The sequence below is a fragment of the Gadus chalcogrammus genome, chromosome 7 (genome assembly GCF_026213295.1).
Source record: "Gadus chalcogrammus isolate NIFS_2021 chromosome 7, NIFS_Gcha_1.0, whole genome shotgun sequence".
Classification (NCBI taxonomy): Eukaryota; Metazoa; Chordata; class Actinopteri; order Gadiformes; family Gadidae; genus Gadus; species Gadus chalcogrammus.
The window spans coordinates 26,769,338-26,795,378 of NC_079418.1; the positions used below are offsets into that span (position 1 = coordinate 26,769,338).

The window sequence follows — 26,041 nt, forward strand, 5'->3', positions numbered from 1 at the left end:
GCCGTAATAAAAGGCCTGATTGTGGGAATCTAGGTGTGGGAGTGAACATGGGCGTGAGGATGGGGAACCAAATGCTGCGCCACTACAGAGCAGCTTATTTATCCAGGAGTAATTACATATTAAATGGTAAATGGAATGCATTTATATAGCGCTTTTTGAACCAGTGGCCACTCAAAGCGCTTTACAATATTGCCTAACATTCACCCATTCATGCATACATTCCCACTCCAACTTCAGTGTCAGCCATGCAGCAAGGCCACAGCCAGCTCGTCGGGAGCAGATAGGGTGAGGTGTCTTGCTCAGGGACACCTCGACACTCGGCTAGGAGGAGTCTGGGATCGAACTAGCAACCTTCCAGCCAACCAGCTCTCCCTCCGGAGCTACATGCCCCCTGGCCCAATGCCCCTACATTCCTGTGGGCCGCTAGTCAAAATTAAAATTTCCGGTCAGGGTCACAGAGGGTGGGAGCTTTGACTTGGCGCCACTGAACATGCGCTCTACTACGTTTTACTCTCAGGCGTGGCAGGTTCTCTGCTGCTTCTGACTGGGTGTCAATGAGCAAGGATTACAAGCTAGGTGACGCTAGCACATATGATATAACTGATTGTATGTATGTTTGGGATAAAAAACCTCTTTATCCATGTTTTGGGACTATAAAATAAACCAACTGTCATGCATCGTGAGGGTAGAGTAGTTCAATAGGTTGATAATATATTCACTTTGAGCCAAAGTTCTGCTCAAGACTGGCGCTGACTAAAGGTGTAACGGTACATGTATTCGTATTGAACCGAATCGGTACGGACGTCACGGTTCGGTGCATGGATTTACACGGAGAATACGCGGTATAAAATTAAATAAAACTGGCATGAAAATGAATAGTACCTCCTGGACGTGGGCGGGGTCGGCTGCGCGAAAGGGCCGTGACGTATTTTTGTACGCGACGCAAACAACACCCACGCAACAACCCACACGTAGAGAGAACCCACATAACAACAATGGAGGACATCGATAACATTACTATTATTAGCTGGCATGTTGAAGAAGTTGAAGAAGTGGAATATGTTGGCTGCGGCGCTGCTATGGCTGTTACCAGCATGGTTGCCATGTCGCTCTCGTGACTTTGTCACACTCTCTGGCATCAGTGGCCGGCCGTCTGCCGACGTCACCTTTTAGCATCGGCTCAGCCGATGCGGTACTAGAAAAAGCAGCCACTTCAGGTACCAGATACCATGTTTTCGCGGTGGAAACGCCAAAAATGCGAGCTGAGTCGAGTCGAGCTGGTACCATGCAGTGGAAAAGCGGCATTAAAAAACACGACTGCATTTCATTGTGGTATATGGGAGTAACACGTAGGGAACATCATATGTACACTCACATTTTGGGTATTTTAAGTGCACTATATAGGGCATGAATTAACCAGTGAGAATTCTAACAACACTACAAAATAGCGAGCACCCTATAGTGCACTATATCCGTGATAGGGAACGATTTCGAACACGGCTACGAGCTGTGTGTCATCAGCGTGTGTCATCATGACAGCGCTGCCGGCGCCGACGCATCGAAACTTAAATCAGCGGAGGCTCACGGCTCACGCTGGTCCAAGGGGAAGACCATCGTATTCGTTTTTAAGAAAAAAATCGAAAAAAAAAACTTTTTTTTCAAAGTGATAAATTATTATAAATAATTAATATTATAAAATTATTATAAAGTTGCGATCGCTAGGGGGCGCTATCAGACGATGGAAGCTTGTAGACGATTGCCCAACCCTAGTTTCCACCGGAGGTTGCGGGTCGGATCAGTTCGCTAAGCTGCGGCACGGATTGCGTTTGCACTGCCAAAAGTGGGCGTGACCCGGACTGAGCCGTACTGAGCCGTACTTGGGGCCCTATGAAATCCGTTTTATTTTTTTCCAAATTCCGTTTTATCCGTTCGAATTTTTATGAATTCCGTTTTTACACTTTAAGCTATTTAAATCATCAGAACGAGTGTCAAATAAGTGCGAACGAATACAATTCTTACAATTTAATCAGATAGAAGACTACATTTATTAAAACATCACAACATTGCACTGTTTTTAGTGCTTCAAATAAAAACAACAGGAAATAAATAATAAAGTGCTTATAAACTCAAATTGTGGTTTGAAGGGGCGTGCCCTGGCTACGACGTTCATTGTTTCTTATATGGATTTTGGACTTCAAGTGGTCATCGCACGTATCTCGCACGGGACCTATTGTTTACATTCCCGCCAACTAGGCTGGAGTGGTGGGCCGTGGATTTTTTTTTAACATTGTTGTGGGAGTGACTGCTAAACATTCAGTGACGTTTAAGTCACCTGTGTTGTTTCCCTTTTCCCTCGAAACTGAATTTCACCAAAATAATGGCGAATTCCGCTCCATTTCGCTGCATATTGTAAATGTGACGTGTGATGTGCCTTGTCCCTGTTATATGTGCTGCAGAACAGGAACCTGCTGGAAATCAGTTATTTTACTGAGACAGGCCCATTTTAAATTGTAACTTTGTTACTTTTAATACTTTCCTGTATAATAAAAAAATAAATTAAAAAAAATCTGTAGATTCCGTTTTTATTGTCAGATTCCGTGATTCCGTCCGCTTTTTCGTTATCGCGGAAATCATAGGGCCCTACGTACTCGTCTCGCTGTACTCCTCGGTTAGGTTACTGAGACTCCTGAAACGGTGCGGCAAGTTCGAGCTACACACGCCGTCCCTTAATTGGTCGACGGAATAGCACTTCCGTTTGACAGGGTGATAATAACAAACTAACACATTATCCGCGAGGTATTTCTGTCAACGGCGAAAGCTTCGTTTATTGAAGAAAATGACGCCCAAAAGTTTGCCGTCCTTCTTGGACGTCCTATCGTTGATCTCTGTTCATTGTGCGCGTTCATCTTTTTCCTTGGATTTATTAGCAGGCTACACTGTGTCGGGCTGCTTTGAGGTCACAATGCTAACGTATCTGCTGCGGCTATGGCCATCCGGTTTAATAATTGCACATTTACACCGCAGGGTTCGGGTCAGTTCTCATAGGTGCGATACGGTTTGCGTTTCCACCGCCAAAAGTGGGCGTGAGCCGTACTGAGCCGTACTCGTCTCCAGTACTCCCCCGTTTGGGTACTGAGATGCCTGAAAGGGCGCCGGCAAGTTCGAGCTACATGCGCCCTCCGTTGATTTGTCGACAGAATCGTCACTTCCGGGCTACATGGGGATAAAAACAAACAAACGGTACCCGTGAGGTATTATTCTGGACAATGGTCAAGTCGGGCAAAACTTTAGCTTGGGCGAACAAGGAGCTGGAGATGTTCCGAAACTGTTGCTGGACGACTTCCATGGTAGCTGTTGGTTTAATGTGTCGCTTTCCTCTTCTCCATTGTATTTATTGAGCAGGTACAAGATGTCGCGCTGCTATGATGTCATGATGTTTAGGTAGCTGCCGCGGCGATCGACATCCGGCCTACCATAAGGGTACTGTCGGTGGTGGAAACGCGACCTCGGAACTGAGCTGGGCTATATTGCCCCCTCCCTACCGGACTGAGGCGAACCGAACCGAACGGCACCCTCCGTTTGAAAAGTGCCATAAGGGTACTGTCGGCGGTCGAAACGCGAGCCGTAACTGAGCTGCGCCGAACCGCACCGTCACTACTCCACCAAGCCACACCGAAATGACCCACACCCTCCGGTGGAAATGCGCTAATTCTGTATAGGCCTACTTTGCACTTTTCAGTTTTATAACGGATTGTCTTATTTTGTTTACAAGTTACGGATGGAGTCTGGAGATGATGTGGGGTACTCATTGTTTACTATTTACATCTTAGATTACACAGTGCAGGGTGTTGCAGCTAGCTCAGGGGAGAGACTGTATGACACTAGGTGGTACAACCCGAGACATGCACAATAAAAAATAATTTCCTTCTGCATTTTTGTTTATTCTTTTCCCTTCATTGTACCGAACTCTTGCCGAACAGTGGTGTCTGAACCGAGGTCTGAACCGAGGTATGAACCGAACCTTGACTTCAGTGTGCCGTTACACCCCTAGCGCTGAGGGGCGGAGTAGTGGGTAGTATTTTGGGTGGTGGACGCTATTTTGGGTGGCAACACTTAGGACATGCCAGCGGTTTGACGACCAACACGTGTAACTTGACTGCAAGGTGTGTGTGTGTGTGTGTGTGTGTGTGTGTGTGTGTGTGTGTGTGTGTGTGTGTGTGTGTGTGTGTGTGTGTGTGTGTGTGTGTGTGTGTGTGTGTGTGTGTGTGTGTGTGATGCATTAATTGTCCAAGCCCTTCAAGAGGGCACAGTGGTTAGAAGTACAAAGGCGCTATCCAAATGCAACATGTGATGGGAAAATTTTCTCAAAGCAGAATTGAATTAAAGCCTTCTAATTGTCTGAGCTAATTTGACTAGTCCATTGAACATGATTTCCCCTGTGTGCTCCTTCACCAACTGGCCACATGTCTCGAGCTAAATGATCAGATGTTTCATATTTACACTGAAAGGTTGTACTCTTCTTTTCTTATTTTAGTCATTGAGTTGGTATTGGTGATTTAACTCCATGTCCTCTGGGTTTCTTCTCTGTTTTCCCCTGAAAAAAGGCATATCAGACCATTTCCCTGTAGCTGTGAAGTGTGTGTGTCCACCTGATCCGCTTGTAACCCAGAACGTCGCCCACTGTAGTCAGGTGTGTGAGTTTGTGGAAGAATTCACGTCACCAACAGTAGGGGGCAGCAGTACTGTAGATTCCTCAGCCCCCACACACGACCACACACATTCTACTGGACCCAGTTTTAAGGGTGGATTCACACCAGATCTCGCATTGCTGCAATAAGCACAGACTGCTGCGGCGATGTGGTAGTGTCACTTCACGGCCCCGTTTGTGTGACGTCATGTTGTCAACTTAAGCCACTCCCCCATGGCAGGGCTGTACAGCTCTGGAAAGGACAACACAGCGGTGGACACTGAACATTCTCTCCCACCCTCAAAGAACTCGGTAAACAGTGGAACGTTATATGGTAAACAAGGTTCTTCTTTCCGTGGGCGTTTTTTGGTCTGATCACTGGCTTATGTGATTGTCCATCACAGCATGAAATACAACCATCGCAGGCTTGTCTTGGTCCGAAAGTTGATTCTGTTTCAACTAGTCGCCGGCAGACGCTGTGGGAGATTAAAGGCACCTCCATTGAAATTAAACGGTTGAACTGGAGTTTTCACCTCCTTCAACGCCTGGTTGGGTGTGAATTAAATTGAATTTGATTTGCATAGCCCTTTACACCATTACAGTCTCAAAGGGCTTAACAGGCCAAATTAGTATGACAGACACCCCCCTGACCCAAGCCCCCAAAAGGGCAAGAAAAATCTCCCTGAATCCACAAGGAAGAAATCTTGAGGAGGAACGCAGAGTGGGGGATCACTGCTTCCAGGGATGCTCTGTAATGCAGTGGGTGCCATAATTGACTGCATATATTGCATACATGCATGCAAGCAAAACATCATACATACAGGTTAAACATGCACCAAAGGCTGAACACCCTTGGTTGGGTGCACAACGAGAAATTCTATTTAAGGATCCATCTTGAATATTCAGAAGATATTGATTATTTCTTTTGTATTTTCTGACGGTTTTCTAGGACCCAAAGTTATTGGGGACGTTATCTATTTTGAGATGGAAATCAGCAGAGATTTCCTCATCTCAACCACTCTAGCGGTTTACCAGCATTCCGGCATTTGGCATTTGACCAGCCATTGACAATTATTCTAAACCAGGGTTAATCAGCTCTCATAACGGTGTCTTTGTTTTGTACAACAGAATTAAGCGCACTGAAAATGCCCTTGCTAGTTATTTTTCCCCATTAGTGCACCTTAATGAACCCATACATAAGTTTGGCTGAGTTCATGTGCCACTGCGCATGTTCAGGGACTTGGAGGCTTATATATATATCATACAACCGGGAACTGAGCACTTCATTTTGAATCAGGACTGAATGTTTTTGTTGTTTTTTTTCAATCTGTTAAACACCCCCTTCTGTAATACTTACCCATGCAAAATCTTGCTGTGAATTATACTTAGCCATACCATATCTTGCTCTGCACTCAGAACTCAGAATCATCACACTGCCTAAAACACACATACCCTTTTCTCTCATAATTCTGCCTCTCAGTCTCCAAGGCTGTGAACATGCGTAGTGTCGTGTAAACACAGAAAGGACTTTTTATTTCCTTTCATTTGTTGGCACTATTGTAGAAAACGACCTATCGAGGGCATATCGTATGCACTTTGAGTTACAAGACACAGCTATAGGAGCTGCTTCACAATCGCTTGGCATTGAATGGATGTCATGGCTCACCAACTGCCCTAATTTGGAATCACTCACACACAGTTAGAGGCTAACAAAAAAAAAAATCATATCAACAATTAACCTGAATTCTTAGCATATCAGCCAATGCCTTTATCATTTACCCCGATGTTCATCACATAACAACATAACACAACGTGTGAGTAACTTGTCATACAATAGAGATAACCAAACTACAATCTCCATATATTGTCATTATTTGCAGCCGACCCTAATAGTTGAGCATGAATTAAAGTAATTAGTGGTTCATTAGTGAGTTTAGTCTGTGTCCTGGATGCGAGTGTCTCCGTATCAGAGAGCAGATGGCGATGGGCTAATGGAGAGCCCTCCTGGGACGACGCCCTCCTCATCACCAATGAGCTCATCTGGCTTCATGGGGCCGCAGGAGAGAGACAGGCCATGGGGTCAAAGGTGGGAGAGGGGGATACACGAGAGCCACCCATCCCCCGCCCAGACCCACCGACCCCCTCGCCGCTGTCCCCAGGGAGAACATGGAGACAATAATACATCGCAGTGCATTGCGTGCTGCTGATGCAGAAAGGGTGCAGTTTTAAATGGAAGGACGTGGGCGATTAAGCTAGTCTGACATCAACATTCAACATGGGGGGGAGAGGGCGAAAGGGGTAATAAAGTGCCAATCCTCTGCCTACAAGCTCGAAGCCCCAAAGCTGAGACCCCCCCCCCCCCTTCTGTATGGATATATCATCCCTATTAGGCTGTCTCGACCTATTGATTACCTGTTTTGTAGATGTCAATACCTCAAAAAGATGCAGATCTGTGTGTGTTTGTGTGTATATTACAATTGCGTCAAGCATAACAGGTTGGTTTTCCAATGTTTGTGTGTGCACAGATGTTGGTATTCGGCATTAACATGTGCATTTACAGTATGTGTGTGTGCATAAGCACTCATCTACATCCATATTTTATGCAATTGAATGCAACTGGTCAGGAGTTTTATGTTCCAAATGATTCAACATTGGATCCCTTTCTCTTTACTCTCTCTCCAGGGGTTACTAGGGTCCCATCCCCTCTCCCATCCAGTGCTAGCTAGCTGCCTCTGGAATATAAGACATTAATTCTAAAGAACTGTGGGACACATCAGTGACGGCCATCTTGGTTGTTTTAAGGCCTCCACACACACACAAACCGAGTTGTGTGTGTATATGCTAGGTTGACACTTTACCACACACACTCGTGTTTTCCTATGACGTATGGGTTTATTTTGGGCTGTCTTCTGACATGGTTCATGTGACATTGTTTGTGTGTGTGTGTGTGTGTGTGTGTGTGTGTGTGTGTGTGTGTGTGTGTGTGTGTGTGTGTGTGTGTGTGTGTGTGTGTGTGTGTGTGTGTGTGTGTGTGTGTGTGTGTGTGTCCGCTATAGGTCTCCTGTTAGCTGCTGACATGCTCTTTGCATTGTGGCCTCTTGATGTTTTGACAGCTGGCCCTGAAAGAGCAACCTCTTTTAGTGTTTTTGTGTTTAAATGTGTGAGTGATTGATGATTATGTATCGCTCTGAGATCCTGCTGTTTGTGTGTGTCTCTCAGCTTGCCGTGTTTCTAGGATCAATTCATTTCCAGATATGAGGGTTAGACATTTGAAGTATGGATGCACCAAAATAAGAATTCCTGGCCGAAACCGAAACTTAAACTAATGAAACATTTGGAAAGACTTTTCCATAGGTCCTTTTCCACCTTTTTTTCAACAATGCATAAATCATATATCCTACGCATGCCATCTACTTTTTTGTCTTGCTTTTCCACGATATTTGTGTGTCCTGCGCTGTGTTCGTCCTGTGACCGACACCATCACCCAGCGACTTTCCCAAATCCAACTCAGCCTGAATCATTTCCCATCTATCTGCTTTACCCCAGATCCAAGTAATGATCTTTATATCATGGATCAAGTACAGTACGCTTTAGTGCTGCAAGTAAGGGGATAACGTCTGCCACCGATGCATCAGATGAGCTTATCTCCTTGGTTAGCTGCTCAAAGGGGGTGAGAAAAGAGAGCATTTTGTCAATTAACACCCGGTATGTGAATCGACAGAATGCAGTGATTGGAAGATCACCAGGGTGTTGTTCAAGATGACAGAAAAGAAAAGAAAAGGAGGAATCGATTAAACTGGACTTTTTAATATTAGTGTAAAATAGTGTAGCTGATGGAGTGGGTGGCTATAATTTTTTCGTTGGAAGTTGGTATCCAAAACCCTTGCTAACAACTGACCACCATCATCTTATCAAATGCAACCTTTAATTTACATCCCGCAGTGCAAGTAAACCTTGGCTTGTAGCGCCGCCGCCGACGTAGACTTCCAGCACTAAACCATGGAATCTAATGAAGTGCAGTGTTTAGCGCCTGCATAACAGATGTTCTCAATAACATTCTTTCATTTTTCAGAACTGGGAACAAACAATAGAAGAGAGAATTTTCTCAGACCACATGTATAATTAGATCAATCATTTTGAAATAAATCAAATTGAAACTTGGAGAAAAAATATAACCTCTAATAAAGAATGCTCACGTGATTTTATACATCCGTAGTGTTATGTAATAAATTGTTGAATAACCATGGTCAAACCGTGGTTCCTCCTCAATCTATAATCCCACCATCAAAATCTATAATCGTTGCATCCCTAGTTATGCATCTCGGGTAAGCACATGTCTGAGTAAAGCTGTCTACTAGGCATGGTGCTCCATATGCATTAGGCCCAATACCTTCTATAAGCCTTTGAAATCCAACGTCCTCTACAACCAAGATTGGTTGATCGTCAAAGGCAATGAATGACATGATCTTTTTTTAGCAACGCCTTTTTCCTAGGTACTGTCACTGGAAAAATGTTTTGCCTTTTTAAAGTACCGTAGTCAGATGGAGTGGAAGTGCTGGGTCTTAGAGGGGGAACTATCTGCTTTATTATTTTTTGCTGATGCTGCTGCCGCCAAATCGTACTCATACTCTACATGCTTTTTGGGATGTCTGGGTTTCAAGTGATGAATTAAACTCTTATTGCTGTTACTCTTTGCAGATGTACCCCCCCCTCTAGCTTTATATAAGCAACTTCTAGAGCCATTTATGTGTCACTCATGTGCTTCATCACTAGCGACATGATACATATAAAGCGCGCAAGCCTCAATCCAAGCTGGTAGCTGTATGATCAAGTCATCAAAAACATAATCGTTGCACGAAAATGACCGAACAATTACAAACAATTGTTTTTCGGCATTTGTTTTTTCAGTTTTGGTTACCAAACCTTCAGTGCATTGCTAAGTCTCTCTTAGTTGATGTGATATTGTTTGTGTTTTTTTGTGAAGCAGAGGTTTATCAGTTAGTTCTTTGTCTTTTCCCTGTCATCTTTGAGATTAATAAATTAACATAATTAAGGAAATAATAGAAAATATAATTAATATTTATCTTTTTTAGGACCTCCACCACATCTACTGCCGCCTGTACCGCATGGATGTTCTCTCTCACCTCCGAGAGCACCAGCTCAGGTAGTGTGTGTGTGTGTGTGTGTGTGTGTGTGTGTGTGTGTGTGTGTGTGTGTGTGTGTGTGTGTGTGTGTGTGTGTGTGTGTGTGTGTGTGTGTGTGTGTGTGTGTGTGTGTGTGTGTGTGTAACCATGCAAGTTGTCCTATCTTCCCGAGTTGAATACTTCCATTTAATTCAAACATTGTCCCTGTTATGCTTCACTTCCTTTCCTCCTTCATCTTGCCTGCTCTCCCTTCCAGATCGATGTGTACCTCAGCTAGATACGAGAGGCATGAGGCCAACCAAATCCTGTTCTAGTAAGTACTTTTTGACACACACACACACACGCACACGCACACGCACACGCACACGCACACGCACACGCACACACACACACACGTAAAAGCTCTTGGTGGGCCCTTATAAGATACATCTGCTTGTTAGCGCAAAGGGCCACACAGTGATGCGCGTGGCTGCAACTCTATACATGAAGCACGTCAAGTGAGGTGCACTTGTTGTTTGACCCTGTGGGCTAAGATTTATGGTCAGTGGAACCACTGCAGAAACCAAACAATGTGGTTCCAGCATCTCCTGAGACTGCTGATCTCCCCTTTGTTCACAACCAGAAACCAGAAGCACCCAGGGAGTGGCGGTTCTGTGGGTGAAAGCTCCTGCTATAATGAGATGTTAGAAGACATGGCTAAAGCTGTCTTGAGCTGTTGGGAAGGCCCCACGTATCAGGATAACCAGGGTTATGACCGTGGTGTGCAGAAGGGCATCTCTGTATGCAAAAGCCCCTAACCTTGAGTGCTGGATTCCACTCATGTTGAATAACAACTGGGGGATGGGACCACACTACAGTACAGTCCACAGTGTTTCTAGAACAAAATGAATAAGGTAGAACTGCTTGAATCCATCCTCAAATGATTGAGACCGCTTGGCAGTGGTCTTTAACCAACACCTAAACACTTCCTTTGCTGTAAGGTTCAAGGGTAAATAAGGAGGGAACTGAGAGGGATAGACGGAGAGGGAATCATGTGCAGACATGGAGCGTGAGGCAATGGGAGAAGAATAGTGAAACGTGCATTCAGATGATTTATTATGATGCTCACTAGAATCAAATTGGACTCTTAGTAATTTACTGTCAACTAAATACTTCCAGACACGAACTCACAATCACTCCAATTCTGTTTTATTGATTTCATGATTCTTAACCCCGAAACATCCCGGTTTGCAGATTCAATTTGAATCATTCACTTACTCACTCACTCACTTACTCACTGAAAGATGCAATCTCAGTTGTTATGCATGTTTGGTTTTCCATTTGTTATGTCAAATGTCTTTTTCCGAAGATTATCACCAGTATAATGTATTTGATTGTTATATTTTATTGTTTCAGGCCAGTTGTTAACCATCTAACCTATTTTATTTTAAATAAAGACTTGCAAAGTGATGTATTGCTATATACACATATACACTATAGACTTCTATACCTTTTACCATACACTCAAAAAGAAAGTGCCAGGAAGTTACTAGTGGTGAGCTGTGTGTCTTCATTGGAGACACAGGGGCGCCACTTGCATTGCAGTAGCTTGAAGTTTCACCTTCAATGTGTTTCCTCTGTGTTTAGCCCCGACAGTCTGGCAACATGCTGGTACATCCTGCTCTCTGGGTCGGTGTTTGTTAAGGAGCACATGTACCTGGCCCGGTGCTGGTATGTCAAACACGCACACACGCACAAACTCACATCATCGACACGTATCAACACAAGCATGCACAAGCATTTTGTATTTTAAAATAATAATCATAATATAATGTATGCCTTATATGTAGGCATACAGATTAAGCATATCTGTTATATAACACAGTGCTTCTGTCCTTGCTAAATCAAACTGCATTCCTACAAGATGCAGTGAAAGGAGAGATTCTTAATTTTCAACCTGGACCCTTTTTTTCGATTCATGATTGGTTTCAGGGACAAATCCAGACAACAATGTTTTCAATTGTTCCACGGGGCGTAATCCTTTAGGGCATTAGCGCCCGGTCAATGTACGTCCTCTAAAAGTGCTGCCTCAAGACTACCCCTTGAGAGAGACTTGTGATTGAAGGAAAGGTGAAGAACCAAGTTTTATTTCTCTGCAGGGATCCTTTAGATAAGAATACTGGACCAATCTAAAAGGTCATTGTCTGCATTAGTCCCTTGGACCCAAAATATATATTTTTTTTTAATATGCAACAAAACACCATTTCTGACTGCTATTTAAATGTCAAACAAAATTCGGAAATGGAATATGACAACTTTGCTTTGGTGCTTTGGTTTATAGAAGACTCAGGCACTTAATAAAAAATGTTTTGCCGAAATACAATTAAAAGAATAACAAAGGTTTCGGGTTTTATGACAATCTGTCTGGTTGCCGCTCTTTTCTAAAATCTTCAAACTATCATCATTGTGGTGGTGCACTTCTATTAAACCTTCATTACGTTTAAATTAGGCTTATCTAATCATAAAATAAATCATAAATAATCAAGCTGTTGAGAACTCCAAAAATGATGTTGGCAATAACAGTAATTCAATTTAATTAACAAAGAATAATATGTTGTCTATACAGTAGATAAAGCTAGACATTCATGTCCAGTGTTGAAAATATGAAACAAAGTTATCATTCCATGCATTCGCATCTCAAGTTGCATACAACTCTCAATGTAAACGAAGATTAGGGACCGACCCAATCAAGCGTGGCGACATTTATTTGCGCTCGCGTAAGTGTGACAGAAACCGCCGCGAAAAAGCTTCTGCCCTGTTTGCCAACATGGTGGATAAAGACATGCTACCTATAATTACACTAGAGATTAGGGGATTTCAAGAATGAATGGAATACAAAGAGCCAGATTAATACCAGAATAAACCTGATCTTTCTCCCTTGTAGTAATATTTTTGGCGTTTAAGACATGATGTGATTACTTGCCTATAATCCATGGCTGCCTTTATGAATGTCGACACGCATCGAATAATCAATTATTCCTTCTTATTACACGGCTCTTCTCAATGACGTGGAACGCTCCGTTCACTTCCAGGGGCCCTTCACAACTTCCGGCGGGGAATTATATTTGATAATTCACCGTTGATAAGTATAATTGACAGCTGTCAGGGAAAATAGAAGATTTTTTGCCTCTAATGACGTCCTTGATATTACTCCGCAAGTAATCCGGTAACTTATCAACCCCAGTGTCTTCGGGTGCTAAGCGACGTCAATGTCTTTGGCGGACTATTTTTCTGCTGATCAACACTATGCTGGTAACAAATAAATTGTAAAAAGACACAACATGTGAAGTTATTTTTTTGTTTTGGCAAGTAGCCGTGTAATAAGCGGGATAATGTATAGAACGTCGCCGGTCATGCAGCTCTGACCAGTGCTGAACGTTGTAGCTGGGTGCTGTCTGATGGTGGTGACCTTGTGGAATAACGTGTATTTAATATTTTGGGAACCGGTTGGCTTGCCACTCTTCTGCATTTTTTTCTGCGGAAATGTTATTGCAAAATGTGTCCACAGTGGTGAAATACTTTACATACTTGGCTTGGGCGCAGGAAGAGCTCAAGTGCGTCAACATAAAAGCAAGGCAATTCATCCGCTAGAATTTCATCATCAGAAGTGTGTGTGTGTGCGTGTGCGTGTGCGTGTGCGTGCGTGCGTGCGTGCGTGCGTGCGTGCGTGCGTGCGTGCGTGCGTGCGTGCGAGCGAGATAACTGTCATGTTTATTGAGTGAATGTCTGCTCTTTAGTTTTTTTTTTTGTAAGTTTGGGATGTGCATTCAGTCATTGTGTCTGTGTTTACATTTACGTATAATGAGTGTGCGCACGTTAAAGTAGCCACAGGGAGCCGGGTGGGTCACAGCACATGGAGCTAACTGGGGGGAGGTGTGTGTGTGTGTGTGTGTGTGTGTGTGTGTGTGTGTGTGTGTGTGTGTGTGTGTGTGTGTGTGTGTGTGTGTGTGTGTGTGTGTGTGTGTGTGTGTGTGTGTGTGTGTGTGTGTGTGGAATGTGGAACCCCTGGCAGGACCCATAGCTGCCTGGCCATGTGTTTACAGGAGCACATTTAGGCAGGAAATGAGCAAGACACACACACACACACACACACACACACACACACACACAGCCTGGAGCCAGTGAACATAGTAGCAGAACAGGGCGGGAGAGAGACAACACACATTCTCCTCCCTTCGTGAAATAACCTCCCAAAGGGAAAACCCTAGCACTGGCCAACTCTGCTTTCATGGACCTCTGTGAACTTTTGAGGACTGAACGACGGACGCTCTAGACTCGAAAGCTCTTTGGAGCAGAACAGGAGTACTACCACTAATCATTCTTTGGATAATAACAATAACAGGCTGGCTGCTCCATGTACCGCCAAAGGAAAGACGCCTCCTGGATCCTCTAATGCTGTTCTTCCTGGTCAGTGTGGATTGTGCTGCCAACTCTTTATTCTTTTTGCTCGATATTCACTGGATTTACCGACACGTATTCTTTGTCTGGAGTTGTTTAATGTTGTCAAGAAGGAACTGGGAAGGTGAGAGCGGCCCTTGTTGTAAGAATAGGTTCAGTCATTTAGACGTGTTTTGAATGCTCACTACTTTTTAGCTTTTTATTTTCTCACTCTTTCTCTTTTTTTCTTGTTTATTTAGCAAAATGTGGAGTGCTACTGTTTTAAGTATTTTTCTTCTTTTGACTTTTGTGAGCCAGGAATCTTTCGCCCAATGGAAAGTCAGCGTAGCGTTAAAGTCTGTAAACACCCAGTCCTTGGGCTTCCTATCTGCTCTGATGATCTGAAGGAGCAATACACTTTCTTTAGAACAAACATGACAAAAACCACGGGGTCAAACCATGCGTGATGTTTATTTTTATCATGTAGAAGGATCTCTGTATACAGGTAGATAAATGAATGTGTCCCATATTCGCAGAAATCACACGCATTATTTTTAGGTTATTTTTGGACAATGCTAATCATGGATGATTAACATTGTCATAACGTAACATAGTTTGAGCGCTTTTTTGCATTTTGTCTTCTTTCAGAATTGCACCTATTAGCTGTGTGTGTGTGTGTGTGTGTGTGTGTGTGTGTGTGTGTGTGTGTGTGTGTGTGTGTGTGTGTGTGTGTGTGTGTGTGTGTGTGTGTGTGTGTGTGTGTGTGTGTGCGTATCAAGAGGATATGTTCGTAGCGATTAGGACTCAAAATAAGTTTCCTTCATGAGGACTGTAAGAAAATACGGTTAATTTCAATGGACCATTCACTGGATGTTTTAATTTGCTTGCCATTAGGCTCTATGCTGGCCAGATCTGCCACAGTGAAGCCAAACAAATTGAAATTGAGCTCACTAAAGTCTAGAATTGAATTTTGTGAATTGCAATTTTGTATTTGTGTCCACCGATGAATTATCATTGAAGTAATGCCATCATTAGATATCCACATCCAGTATGTGTTTGACTCAATTGGGTGTGTCATTGAAATAGTTTAGGATGTCTCCATTCATGGCACACCTGTGGTAACCCATGGTCAAACATGATCAGACAGTTTATCATCAGTTTAACATCAGCTTTTTGCTGGGTCCTCTGAGCTTCCAGTGTTGAAATCAGGAATCTATTACATTAGAAGATAGAAAAGCTAGACCACTCCCCTCTGTATCAAGTGGCTTTGTACACACTGGGAAATGTCTTCCCAGCCATCCGTCATTCATCTGCAATGCTGTTCCTCCATTAGTTGTTGTCCATGACTAGTTTATTGTGGCTACGAACACCAGCTCGTTATTTCCATGGGCATGTTTACCTACGTACGTGCTTGTGTGTGGCTTGGCCTTCTTCACCGGCTGTCACCGTTTATTGCCCCTAGTTTTACAGCTGTCACGAGTCCGTTCTCCTTGTCTGCTTTTGTTGGCTATCAGGCCACTGTGGGTGGGATGTTGGTATCACCTGCTTGTGTGTGTGTGTGTGTGTGTGTGTGTGTGGGCTCTGTTGAAACTGGGCCTCTGCATGTTAAGAAACCAAAACCAAAAGAGAAACCATTGTGAGGGAATTATCATATATGCAATATTTGATGAGACAATTAAATGAAATGAATACTCCTTTTTCTCACGCTGTTCTTCGCACAGTTTTCAAAAAAACAAGGAACACACACACAGAAAGACAGACAGACTCAGACTGACCCGGTAAGCTCTGCCGGTCGGGTCCTCCGGTCTCGCCTCACTGGAGCAGGGATAGAGCTGTCAGACTCGGCCTGACCTCCATGCTGAGGGCTCTACCTGAGACGGCGAAGCCAAGTCTAGTGCACCTTTCTGTGGTTATTCCGGCACACAGAGTTAGCCTAGACCATTTATTCTGAAGTCATAGTTTGTTTGTAGCTGATGAACAGGCATCATTTCATCATAATCCTGCCCGTGTTGGCATTGCTTTTTACGCAACCCACCAGCAAAGCCAGCAGTTTAGGTGAATGTATTGTTTGCACAACAGAATAGTTACTGTATAAAGAAGGAAATAAACTGTGGTGGTGAGAGGAAAATCATCTCGTCTAGGCTTAGGAGGCTGGTATATGGTAGACGGTTAATAGAAAACTGTATTTTTGATGTTATCCAATAACATCAAAAATACAGTTTTCTATTAACCTTTTTTCAGACATCTTATGCCTACATTTGTTGTTATGTTGATATGATTGTGGCCAAGTTTTGAAGCAGGATATGTAATGGAAAAGTCCAAAATAGAGTTGTCAATGCCGTTGCATTGTTGTTGAGACGTAAATAGGTTTGTCTGCCAACGACTACTGGCTGGCCTGGGTAGACGGAGTTCCCCCGTGTTTGAAGTTTTTTCAATAATGAGTCTATGTTAATTCAGTTTAACCATACAGACTGTATATAATACAGGTTAAACTGAATCAACCTAGACTGTATTTAATACAGGTTAAACTGAATCAACATAGACTGTATAAATGCAGGTTAGACTAAATTGCCATATGTGTAGATTGGTGTAAACTATCGCAGACTTCGACCACATACCCTAGGCATTTAAACCCAGCAAGACTTGTCTAAGTAGACTCATTGCATTTAAGGCTGGTCAATGTCTTGCATGCTCAAATGACTTATATCACCAAGAGCTCACCTTTTACACATTTGTTGATTATTGAGATTTAAAAAAATAGATGCTGCCTTGGGCAATGTCGGTGCTACTACCGGGTTCAAAGGAAGGCGATGGTAGGAGGGTAGGAGGTTAGCAGACAGAGTCCTTTATTCACACCTACAAATACATACAACAATGCTGCTCGGTCAACACCCTGGTGACAGCCGTGTCGTTCACCTGACAATCCCAGTCTCACTGTTTGGGAGTGTCACATATCCCAAATGCCTTATGTCGGGCAGATGACTCTCTGACAACCCAGGAGAGGAAGTCTGTGGCTCCGGCCTTTGGACAACCTTGAACTTAAACAGCTGTAGAGGGAGATACCAACGGGTGAGCTGTGCGTGTCCTTCCTGCGGTGGAGCCACAGGGTCTGAAACGGAGGATGAGTGAGCGTCCCCGGAGGTTGTGCGGGGTGGACGTAGGGTGTCCAGCGCCCACGCCATCGCCAGAGACTCCTCCCCCGCGATGCTTTACCTCCCCTCCCGTTCTGAGGGCTTGCGGCTTCGGTACAGCACCGGCCAGGCCATGCTCACCTCCCGGGCCAGGCCTCGGTTCATTCATGGGTCGGTCTTCAAGGCAATAGGATGCTTGAAGTAAGGGGTGTGCAAGAGCGACTTGGTCCACTGGACAGAATCCCAAGAACAGGTGAGGTCGGTCATGGGGCTGGGTAGCTCAGAGAAGGCGGTGATGAACCGCATATAGTAGCCAGCTAGTCCCAGGAGTGCCCTCGCCTGCTGTATGGTCTCAGTCTTTGGCTGGGCTGCGGTAGCCTCTGTATTTTCCACTTGTAGGCGCACCTTCCCGCAACCTAAGTGGTACCCCAATACCATCCCTTCCTCCGTCCATTCACACACCTCATTGGGTGGGCCCCACTGACTCAAGCATCCCCCCCTCTACCCCTGCATGTAATGCTGCCTTGTGTCACTATGAATAATGACCTCATCAATGTTGGCATCAGCATACTCGGCATTCGGATGCAGCACTCTGTCCCTGAGGCGCTGAAAGGTGTCAGGGCCCTTACCCTACGAAGTGGAGAAGGCCGGTTTTTCCTTTGACAGGAGATCGGGGAGACGGCCAGTACAGAAAATTGGCCATATCCAGTGTTGGAAAAATAAATTGCCATGCCTAACTGATTTTGTCGACCTGCGGCATTGGATACGCATCAAACTTTGAGACGGCATTATTCAACTTGCGGGAGTCAACACAAAACAGAATATAGCCATCAGAGTTGAGAACCAGTACGACGGAGACCAGCCACTGTGCGACTCTTCTATTTCCCAGCATAGCCTTTAACGCACTGCCCTTTTTCAGGTGAAAAAAACAGGTCTTTGACAGGAATCTCAGAAATATCATCCCAGGTATGCCTCCAGCTTAGCTACGTGAATGTAGAAAAATGTGTCAAAAGTTTTCGAAAAAAATAGAATGTCCCCTTCCCGCTAAATCTAAATTGCGGTGTCGTGTCGAGTCCATGAGCTTCAATGATTTCAGTGGCAAAAAAAAACACCTCTAACAATCGCGTGGGTCATAGCTTACAAGTCATGTAATATGCCTTGCAAGCTATGACCTACCGGTATATTACATTTACAGACTAAGTAACTAAATTATCTAAATCTATCAAAGAACCTCCACACCTGATACTTGTCTCCCTGATGCTGTGGTAGATGATGAAATCATTTTGTGAAGTATCCACTGGCACCTGTCACAATGCAGGTCAGTACAGGCAGCTGCTGTAAAGGGAGGGCCGAGGGGGGGATTCCGTTCGTGGCACACGCATGCCCCCCCCACGCTAGTTGCCGCATCAATTGTACACACTGGAGCTTTAAACTTCTGAAGTAACCAGGCTTTAATAGGGTGCCCATGGTCAAATTAGAAAAACTAGAGTTGAATTAATTATCTTTACAAAGAGAAAATTTCTGAATGAAATTAGGGTGAATAATCATCCACACAAACACAAATGTAACAGTATTTGAGTATTTTTAAATTGCCAACCACGGACAATTTTAAGCTGTGAGCTGTGAGGAAGTGTAAATACTATTGTAAAGTCGGCCTTTCATCGTGAGTGTTAAACTGTGCAGAGTGATATAAATAATTCAGAGAATGTCCCATGCAGATACCATGTGTCCAGAATAGAGTAGGATGTGGTTGTATTGTATTGCTGCTTATTATCATATGTGTGAGTTATGGCTACCTTCTTAATGTAAACGTCTGTTTTTCTCCCCCCAGTTTTGGCAGACAGTTTGGTGGGAGACGAGGCTGTGAATGCATCACTTTGGAACCGTCAGAAATGATTGTGGTGAGCAATGTCTTCAACACACACACAGACACACACACGCACGCAAGCGCGCGCGCGTACACACACGCACACACACGCACACACACACGTGTTCATCATGGGGTCCCTCCCCCTGTGTTTCTCTCTTCTCTTCAACAAGGCAGCGGTTCCTTCTTTCCCATCAGCTCCCAAAGGATGTCTCGATGGCACAATGGTTCTGAAGTTATTTCAGACCTCACCAAAGAGATTGAATCCTCTCTATATTCTGTCAGGCCCATCCCTGCTCTTGTGCAAAAATACAATGCCAGGCATTTCAGCATGACCAACCCAATTAAGGTACAATTCAACTTTTACATGCAATTTGAATTCAATAACATTACATCATTGGGAAACAGAGTTCCGTTTAGCCCGCTGATAAATACTAAATATTTATCATCCGTAAAGTAATACCTTAATATGGACTTGTTTGGCACTGAAGTCACTGCAGCTCAAGCCACTACAAACTACAGTATTGGCGTGGGAGAACTAACCAATGGATTGTAGTCGTGTCTTGTTTACCAGGTTCACATGTGGGACTTGAATCTGAAATATGTGAGCCTGGATGGAATGCAACTGGTCTAGCACACAATGTGGCATTGCTGCACAGATGGAGCAAGATGCCTTTCGGTGTAGTCTCTGTGAAGTACCTCAACCAGGCAACAAACCACGCCCTAAAACCGAGTCAGAGAATTAAGAAACATTTGAATGGAGGTCTGAAGTGAGAGATTCTCTTTCCAGCATGGCTAGGGATTGCAGTAAATACTAGCTGCACAGAGTGATGTGCTTGTGTGTTCTTTTACATAGGTTGAAGCTTTTTTGACCAAAGTTGATGTATGCAAACAATCTAAAAAGACCGATCTTGGGAGGGTCATCTTCTTAGTCATGTTGAATGTTGATGGTTGGTACATGACTTCCCTTTTGATAAGGACGGATTACATCCAATATCACTGAAGTTTATAGATATAAGTAACATAGTATTTCTGGCATGGATGTCAGTGTTCGGGATCTGACCTCTGAAATATTACAATAAATACAGGGAATGAACATGCTTGAAAAAGGGTTACAAAAACAAATTAGGAAAGCAAAAACCAAATAACAAATGTTCCATTAAGAAAGAACGATGATAACAACCGATGATGACGAAGGAATCCAAACGGCAGCGCTTTGGATGTGTGCCTTCATTGTAAACATTGCGAGTTCCATAGCGAAGAACTGGCCATTATGCAACAGCAGAGAGAAAACACATTCCTCGGGCAGCAACAGGCGCTACCGTGACTTGGGCGGACAAATTGTATGGACGGAATCTGTGTGCTGTGCTTTTTTTTTGGCCCCTGTGCGTGGAGAGGATATTTGCGTATTTACGGTTTCCTGCAGGAAACTGTGGCTTGTGTGTGTGTTACACAAAGAGAGGGAGGAAAAGAGCATGTGCGTTGTGGGTCTGTGAGTGTGTGTGTGTGTGTGTGTGTGTGTGTACAACGTGATGAGAAGCCCTGAAGTCTCGGCTCATGCGCACTAGAAAAGGAAACCAGTTAGTTTTGTTTCTGAGAACGAAGGGGAATGCACACAGCCCTCGTCTCATTGGCTTTTGTGGACTTTAAAAAGGTTTCAAGGTTATAGTTTCCTGTTTTTTGAGGGGCTTTTTTTGGATTTTTTTAGGGGGTTATTTGATTTCCTTATTCGTCTTCATTTGAGCACTTCGAACGTAGCATCCAGTCCTCCTTCCTCTGGAATTAAAATCTTTCATTGATGCAATTGCGGTCCGTATGTATGCCTGGACGTCCTGACTTTCCCAACCGGGGTCAGGATGAGCACCCTGCGCTGGCACCGCATCTCGCTGCTCTGGAAGAGCTGGATGTTCAATCAGGACCCCGCCGAGCCCGGCCTGAACACAGAACCCGCTGACCCAGAGCCAGACCCGGATCACCAGAGTCCGCCGGGGCGCCTGGAGCAACACGGCCCGGAGTCCGCGCACCACAGCTCGGAGCCACGTCCCGACCGGCACTCGGAAAAACCCCTGGAACTCAAGAGCATCTTGAGGCGGTCCTCCGCCGCCGACTTTGTGACGGGGGGCTCCCAGAACGCGAGCGGTTCTCAGGAGCGTGGCCCTTGTGTGTTGCAGGTGGATAACGGCAGCGAGGGGGACGAAGGGGCCCTGCACAGGGACGGCTCCCAGAGGACATCCCGGCGGCGCTTCAGGAGGGTCAACCCCAGGGGAGAGCGGGAACTCATCACAGACGGACAGGAGCCAGCCCCGTGCTACAACACGGTAAGCCTGCAGCTTTCTATGGCACACGTGTTGTTTTCGGTTGACGAACCATAAGGTTGGCGTGTGACGCTATCACGTGCGGTTTGTGACATGTGCGGGTTATTTGAGTAACTCATGCCAACAGTCTCCTTTTTTATGCTTGAACAAGACTTATAGTTACGGGTCAAAACACTACCTGAAGGACATAACTGTCACACAGGGGGCAAATCTGTTTAACTTCAGTTAGAAATGCCTTTTGTGTATTTGTCTGTTTCTTTTCCGTTTTAACCTTGTATGATGGCATACAATGTGTTGAACGGTCTTTATCTTTCATATGTTTAGTGGGGGGAAAGTATACATTACATGTGTGTCATCTGGAAAGTGCCATGAGGGGGGGGGGGGGGGGGTGTGTGTGTGTGTGTGTAAGAGCGCGCGCCTCGCTGATAGGATCTCTGTGTTTCAGTTACAGTTTATACTTATCACCAGTTGCCACATTTGAACACAAACACACACTTTCCACAACCAAGCGTGGAACACTTGGATTACACCCATTCTCCTCACCCTTGAGTGTTACAAAGGGCTTACATTGACGTTCTCTCTCGCACTCGTTTAACTATTTCTTTTAATTCCTTTTCACTTCTAGGTTCACCAGAGATATTATTTTACCACATTATACTGGTGTCTTCACCCTACCCTTCTCTCATTCGTTATTCTCCTCTCCAGATTGACCTCAGATTACCCTCACTCAGTTCTTAGTCTTGCTCCCGCTCTGTCTCCCGCGCTCTGTCTCCCGCGCTCTGTCTCCCGTTCTCTGTCTCTGACTCTCTCTCTCTCCCGCTCTCTCGCTCAATTGTTCTCTATCTCTCACTCTCTAACTCTCTGTCTGTCTCTCGCTCTCTCAGTCTCTTGCTCTCTTGCTCTCTTGCTCTCTTGCTCTCTCGCTCTCTAACTCTCTCACTCTCTGTCTCTCGCTCTCCGTTCTGTCCCTTATTTCCATGTTTCTAGTTAGGGGGGTTTACCTTTTTTAGCCGTTTTTTCTTTATTTTTACTAAGGGGAACTTTCTCCTGCCTCTTTTGGTCTGTGTGTGTGTGTTATGAGTAATGTCTGCATAGACACCTGTTCTATAGAAAAAGGGTAATTTCATCAAAGTTCCGTTAAAGCAGAAGTTGTTTACTGAAACGACATAGTGATGTAGTTCTTATGCTGTTCTTGCAACAGCAGATACTTGTCCACAGAAGTGTACTTTCCAAGAAGCCCAGGTGCCAGACAATAAATGAAGTGACATTATACACTGAATGTAGAGTTATATTGGCCTTCAACCAAACAGACAGACACGCATGTAATATCTTAGGAATTGTGTTGTGTTATGTATCTGTAGATTGTCTAGAGCAAAAAGAGAGGATAAGTCACAGCGGACGGAAACTCATAAAACTAACTAACGAACAGCCTGTGGTTAGCCAGCTAGCTAGCTTCCTGCCCTAGTGCAATGCATAGTCTGCCTAGTGCCCCCTACACATACACACACACACACACGCGCACACGCACACACACACGTCCTTACTCTGCATGTAGCACACTTGTTACATGCAGAATTGCATGCGCAGATTGTGCGTCCCAGACATTGCTTGCTACAGTGGGATAGCATGAACATAACTATACTGCTGATATGGTGACCTTGTATTTCACATTCAATCAACAATCCGCTGAGCCGCAAGGCTGAATCCTGACTGCAGTGTCCTTATGAAGTCTTATAAGATAATACTGTATTGATTTTCCATCAATAGTTTGATTCAGCATGTTATTTTCTTTGTTTGATATACGTTGTGTTTGGTTCCTGTTAGGATTCTGATTCGGAATTGAGAGCTTTATTGATCACCATCCAGTTATTTCCTACCCTGACCATTCACTGATGCTGCCACTTCCTCAGTTCAGTCCGTGGTATACTGCTTGGGGAAGGAGATCAAGTGTGTTTTCTTTGCATTTGCACACTGTGGCTTATTTGGATGTACCGGCCTTCTCTGTCCCTTGCTGTGCTTTTAAGGTCCTTAATCAACCAGATCTGCAGTGGCCCAGACTAGGGGCTCGCGACTCGTGATTGTGCCCCCTCCCTAACGGGTAGTGGAAGGGGAGAGATCTGTTTGGTGAAACTGGATGATGGGCCACCTGGCTACTCGTCCCACATCACTGATCAGCCCCACTGCTTGGATGTCTCCACATGAGGTGACAGCATGAAGTCACCACTGTGAGCTGACGTCAGAACGTTGGACGTCTGACCTTGGAACCATGGAAAGAAGTGTGTGCGTTACATTTCTGTAACCACATTCTTCATTTAGTTTGTGTGTCGTGTGCATGCGCACATGTGTCTCCAAATTGGACGGTCCTGGCTTGCCGTCGTCCTGCCCTGTGAACATACCCACGAAGCCCTTGGGACATCTGCGCCATCATTTGATCCCATTCTATCACTGCACAGGTGTTGCAAGCTAGGTCCCATGAGGGCCGCAGTGAGACAGATAGAAATCCAGAGAGATGTACGGATATGGACAGAACAACTAATGGCAACCAAACGCCAAGAATCGGTTGACAATTTCTGAAATTGTCGCCAATGTCCACCCTGCAACCTTAACTGTCCACCCCAGTAGTCTGACATTTTGGTGTGCATCATTTGTCATTCTCAGCCAAAGGTGTATGCGTTTGTGTGTGCATGCGCTCTAGCATGCGTGTGGAGTACACTGCTGCGCTATCTTCTGCAGTTGTTGTTGCTGCTTCCTCTGGAGTGCTGCTAATTTTAGGGATTACATCAGCAGCACTAAACTGGCAACCTCACTGACCCACCCCCACCCCCCCCCCCCCCCCCCACACTTTTCTTCTCCTCTCCTCCTCATCCACTCTCATTCCTTCCCTGTATCTCCTGACCTTCATTTCTGTCTCTGATCCGCTCATTCCATCACGCATCTCTTTATCCCTCAAACTGCTTTCCTCTAGCTCTTCTCCTCCTCTTCACCCTCTCGGTCCCCTCCTTTCCTCTGTCCTTCCTCTCTTTGTTTCCTGTCTCGTATCTTTTACATTTGTATCGCAAACACACGTCCCAGACACATACACGTCCCACACACACAAACATAGACACACACGCACACTTCTTCCAATAAATATTTATAGGCCTCTATATATTGATCAGTAGTTTATATTGGACATGGACATTATTTGTGGGTGTACCTGCCAGGGCACACTTGAACTATAAAGTAAATAAAGTAACCAACCTCTATAATCCTCAGATTTGCTGTTGTGTTTTCCATATAAAGGCTTTAATAGAGTTTTTAATCACTGTAATTTCAGTTGGAAGATAGATCAACAACATTGTTCCCTCTTAAACTCAATAGCTCGTGGAAAAAGAGAATCGTTCAAAACTCTAATTGAAATCAGCGCGGTTACAGAATAAAGTATGGATGAGGTCTAATAAAGTCACTAGCATGGTGGTCGGTGAAATGGTTAGAGGTTATATGGACCATATAGTTTGAGTCTGTTTGTGTAAGGCTAAGTGCATTGATGAGTGGTTTCTCCACAAGGAAGCAGGTCTAATTAATCTGTTAAGAGAGCATGCAGCTGTTTTGGCGTGAATTGTGCCACATATTTGAAGTGCTTCAAAAAAATTAACCAGAATAATGTTGTTTTAACGGAGCGAAGCATATGGAGCACCAATCTTGGCTTCAAATATGACAAGTCTATTTTTTATGCGAAATGTATTTAACATTTGTTGTGTACCTAAACTAAGAGTCGACTCAAATATTCCTTTTCAATTTTAGGTCCATTAAATGCGCTGGCCGCTACCTTAAGTCTTACAAAACAATTGGCCTTGCTGTCCCCTGGTATAAAGGCTTGTTAAAGTATATTTGAAGCTTTTGATGCTCCTGAATGAGTTTCCTGGCATACTGCGGGGAAAAAATCCATTATAAACCTAGATATGATAAGAATATCACTTTGGTATATGATAGTCAAGTCGTAAACGTAGTCAAGTTGTGGAGGATTCTCTATTCATCTTTCCTTGGCTCTCTCCTCCCCTCACCAGGCCCTCATTTTGTTCTTGTTTCCCTTTCACTCTTTCTCCCTTTCCATCTCTATTCGTATATATTGTTCTCTCTGTCTCTGACAGACTCCGTCCCATCTGCGTTTATGTCACAGTATTGGTTTGGCTTGGTCTAATGCGCACCATCCAAGTATACATACATTCACCCCTATATCCTGAAAGCATTCCAGCAGTCCAATCTGCATCGCAGAGTAGACGGCAAAAAACAACCCAACCCAGCCACACGTTTCGGCTTCAAGTAGATCACCTACATGCAAATCAAACCAACCCCCTTTTCCCTCCACTCAATCCCCAGACTTCTGTGATCCAGCCACTAGCTTGGCTGTCATTCAGAGTTCACTCTGGACCATGACATAGAGACAACATACAGTAACACAGTTTAAGTGTCTGCTTGTGTTTTGGTTACACGGTTTGATT

The 26,041-nt window shown here is 44.4% G+C and overlaps 1 protein-coding gene across 7 annotated transcripts in view; it reads left to right on the forward strand.

The window, feature by feature from the left end:
• The window catches only part of LOC130385669 (rap guanine nucleotide exchange factor 6-like), a 90,352-nt gene that overhangs the window by 8,613 nt on the left and 55,698 nt on the right, over nucleotides 1-26,041 (forward strand). For 5 of the 7 annotated variants that reach the window (XM_056594291.1, XM_056594296.1, XM_056594293.1 and 2 more), the window contains exons 2-6: nucleotides 9,781-9,851; nucleotides 10,088-10,144; nucleotides 11,458-11,541; nucleotides 19,210-19,279; nucleotides 21,417-21,563. In XM_056594291.1, the coding sequence (XP_056450266.1) occupies nucleotides 9,781-9,851; nucleotides 10,088-10,144; nucleotides 11,458-11,541; nucleotides 19,210-19,279; nucleotides 21,417-21,563 (429 nt within the window). The other 2 variants (XM_056594297.1, XM_056594298.1) reach the window with 2 other exon arrangements.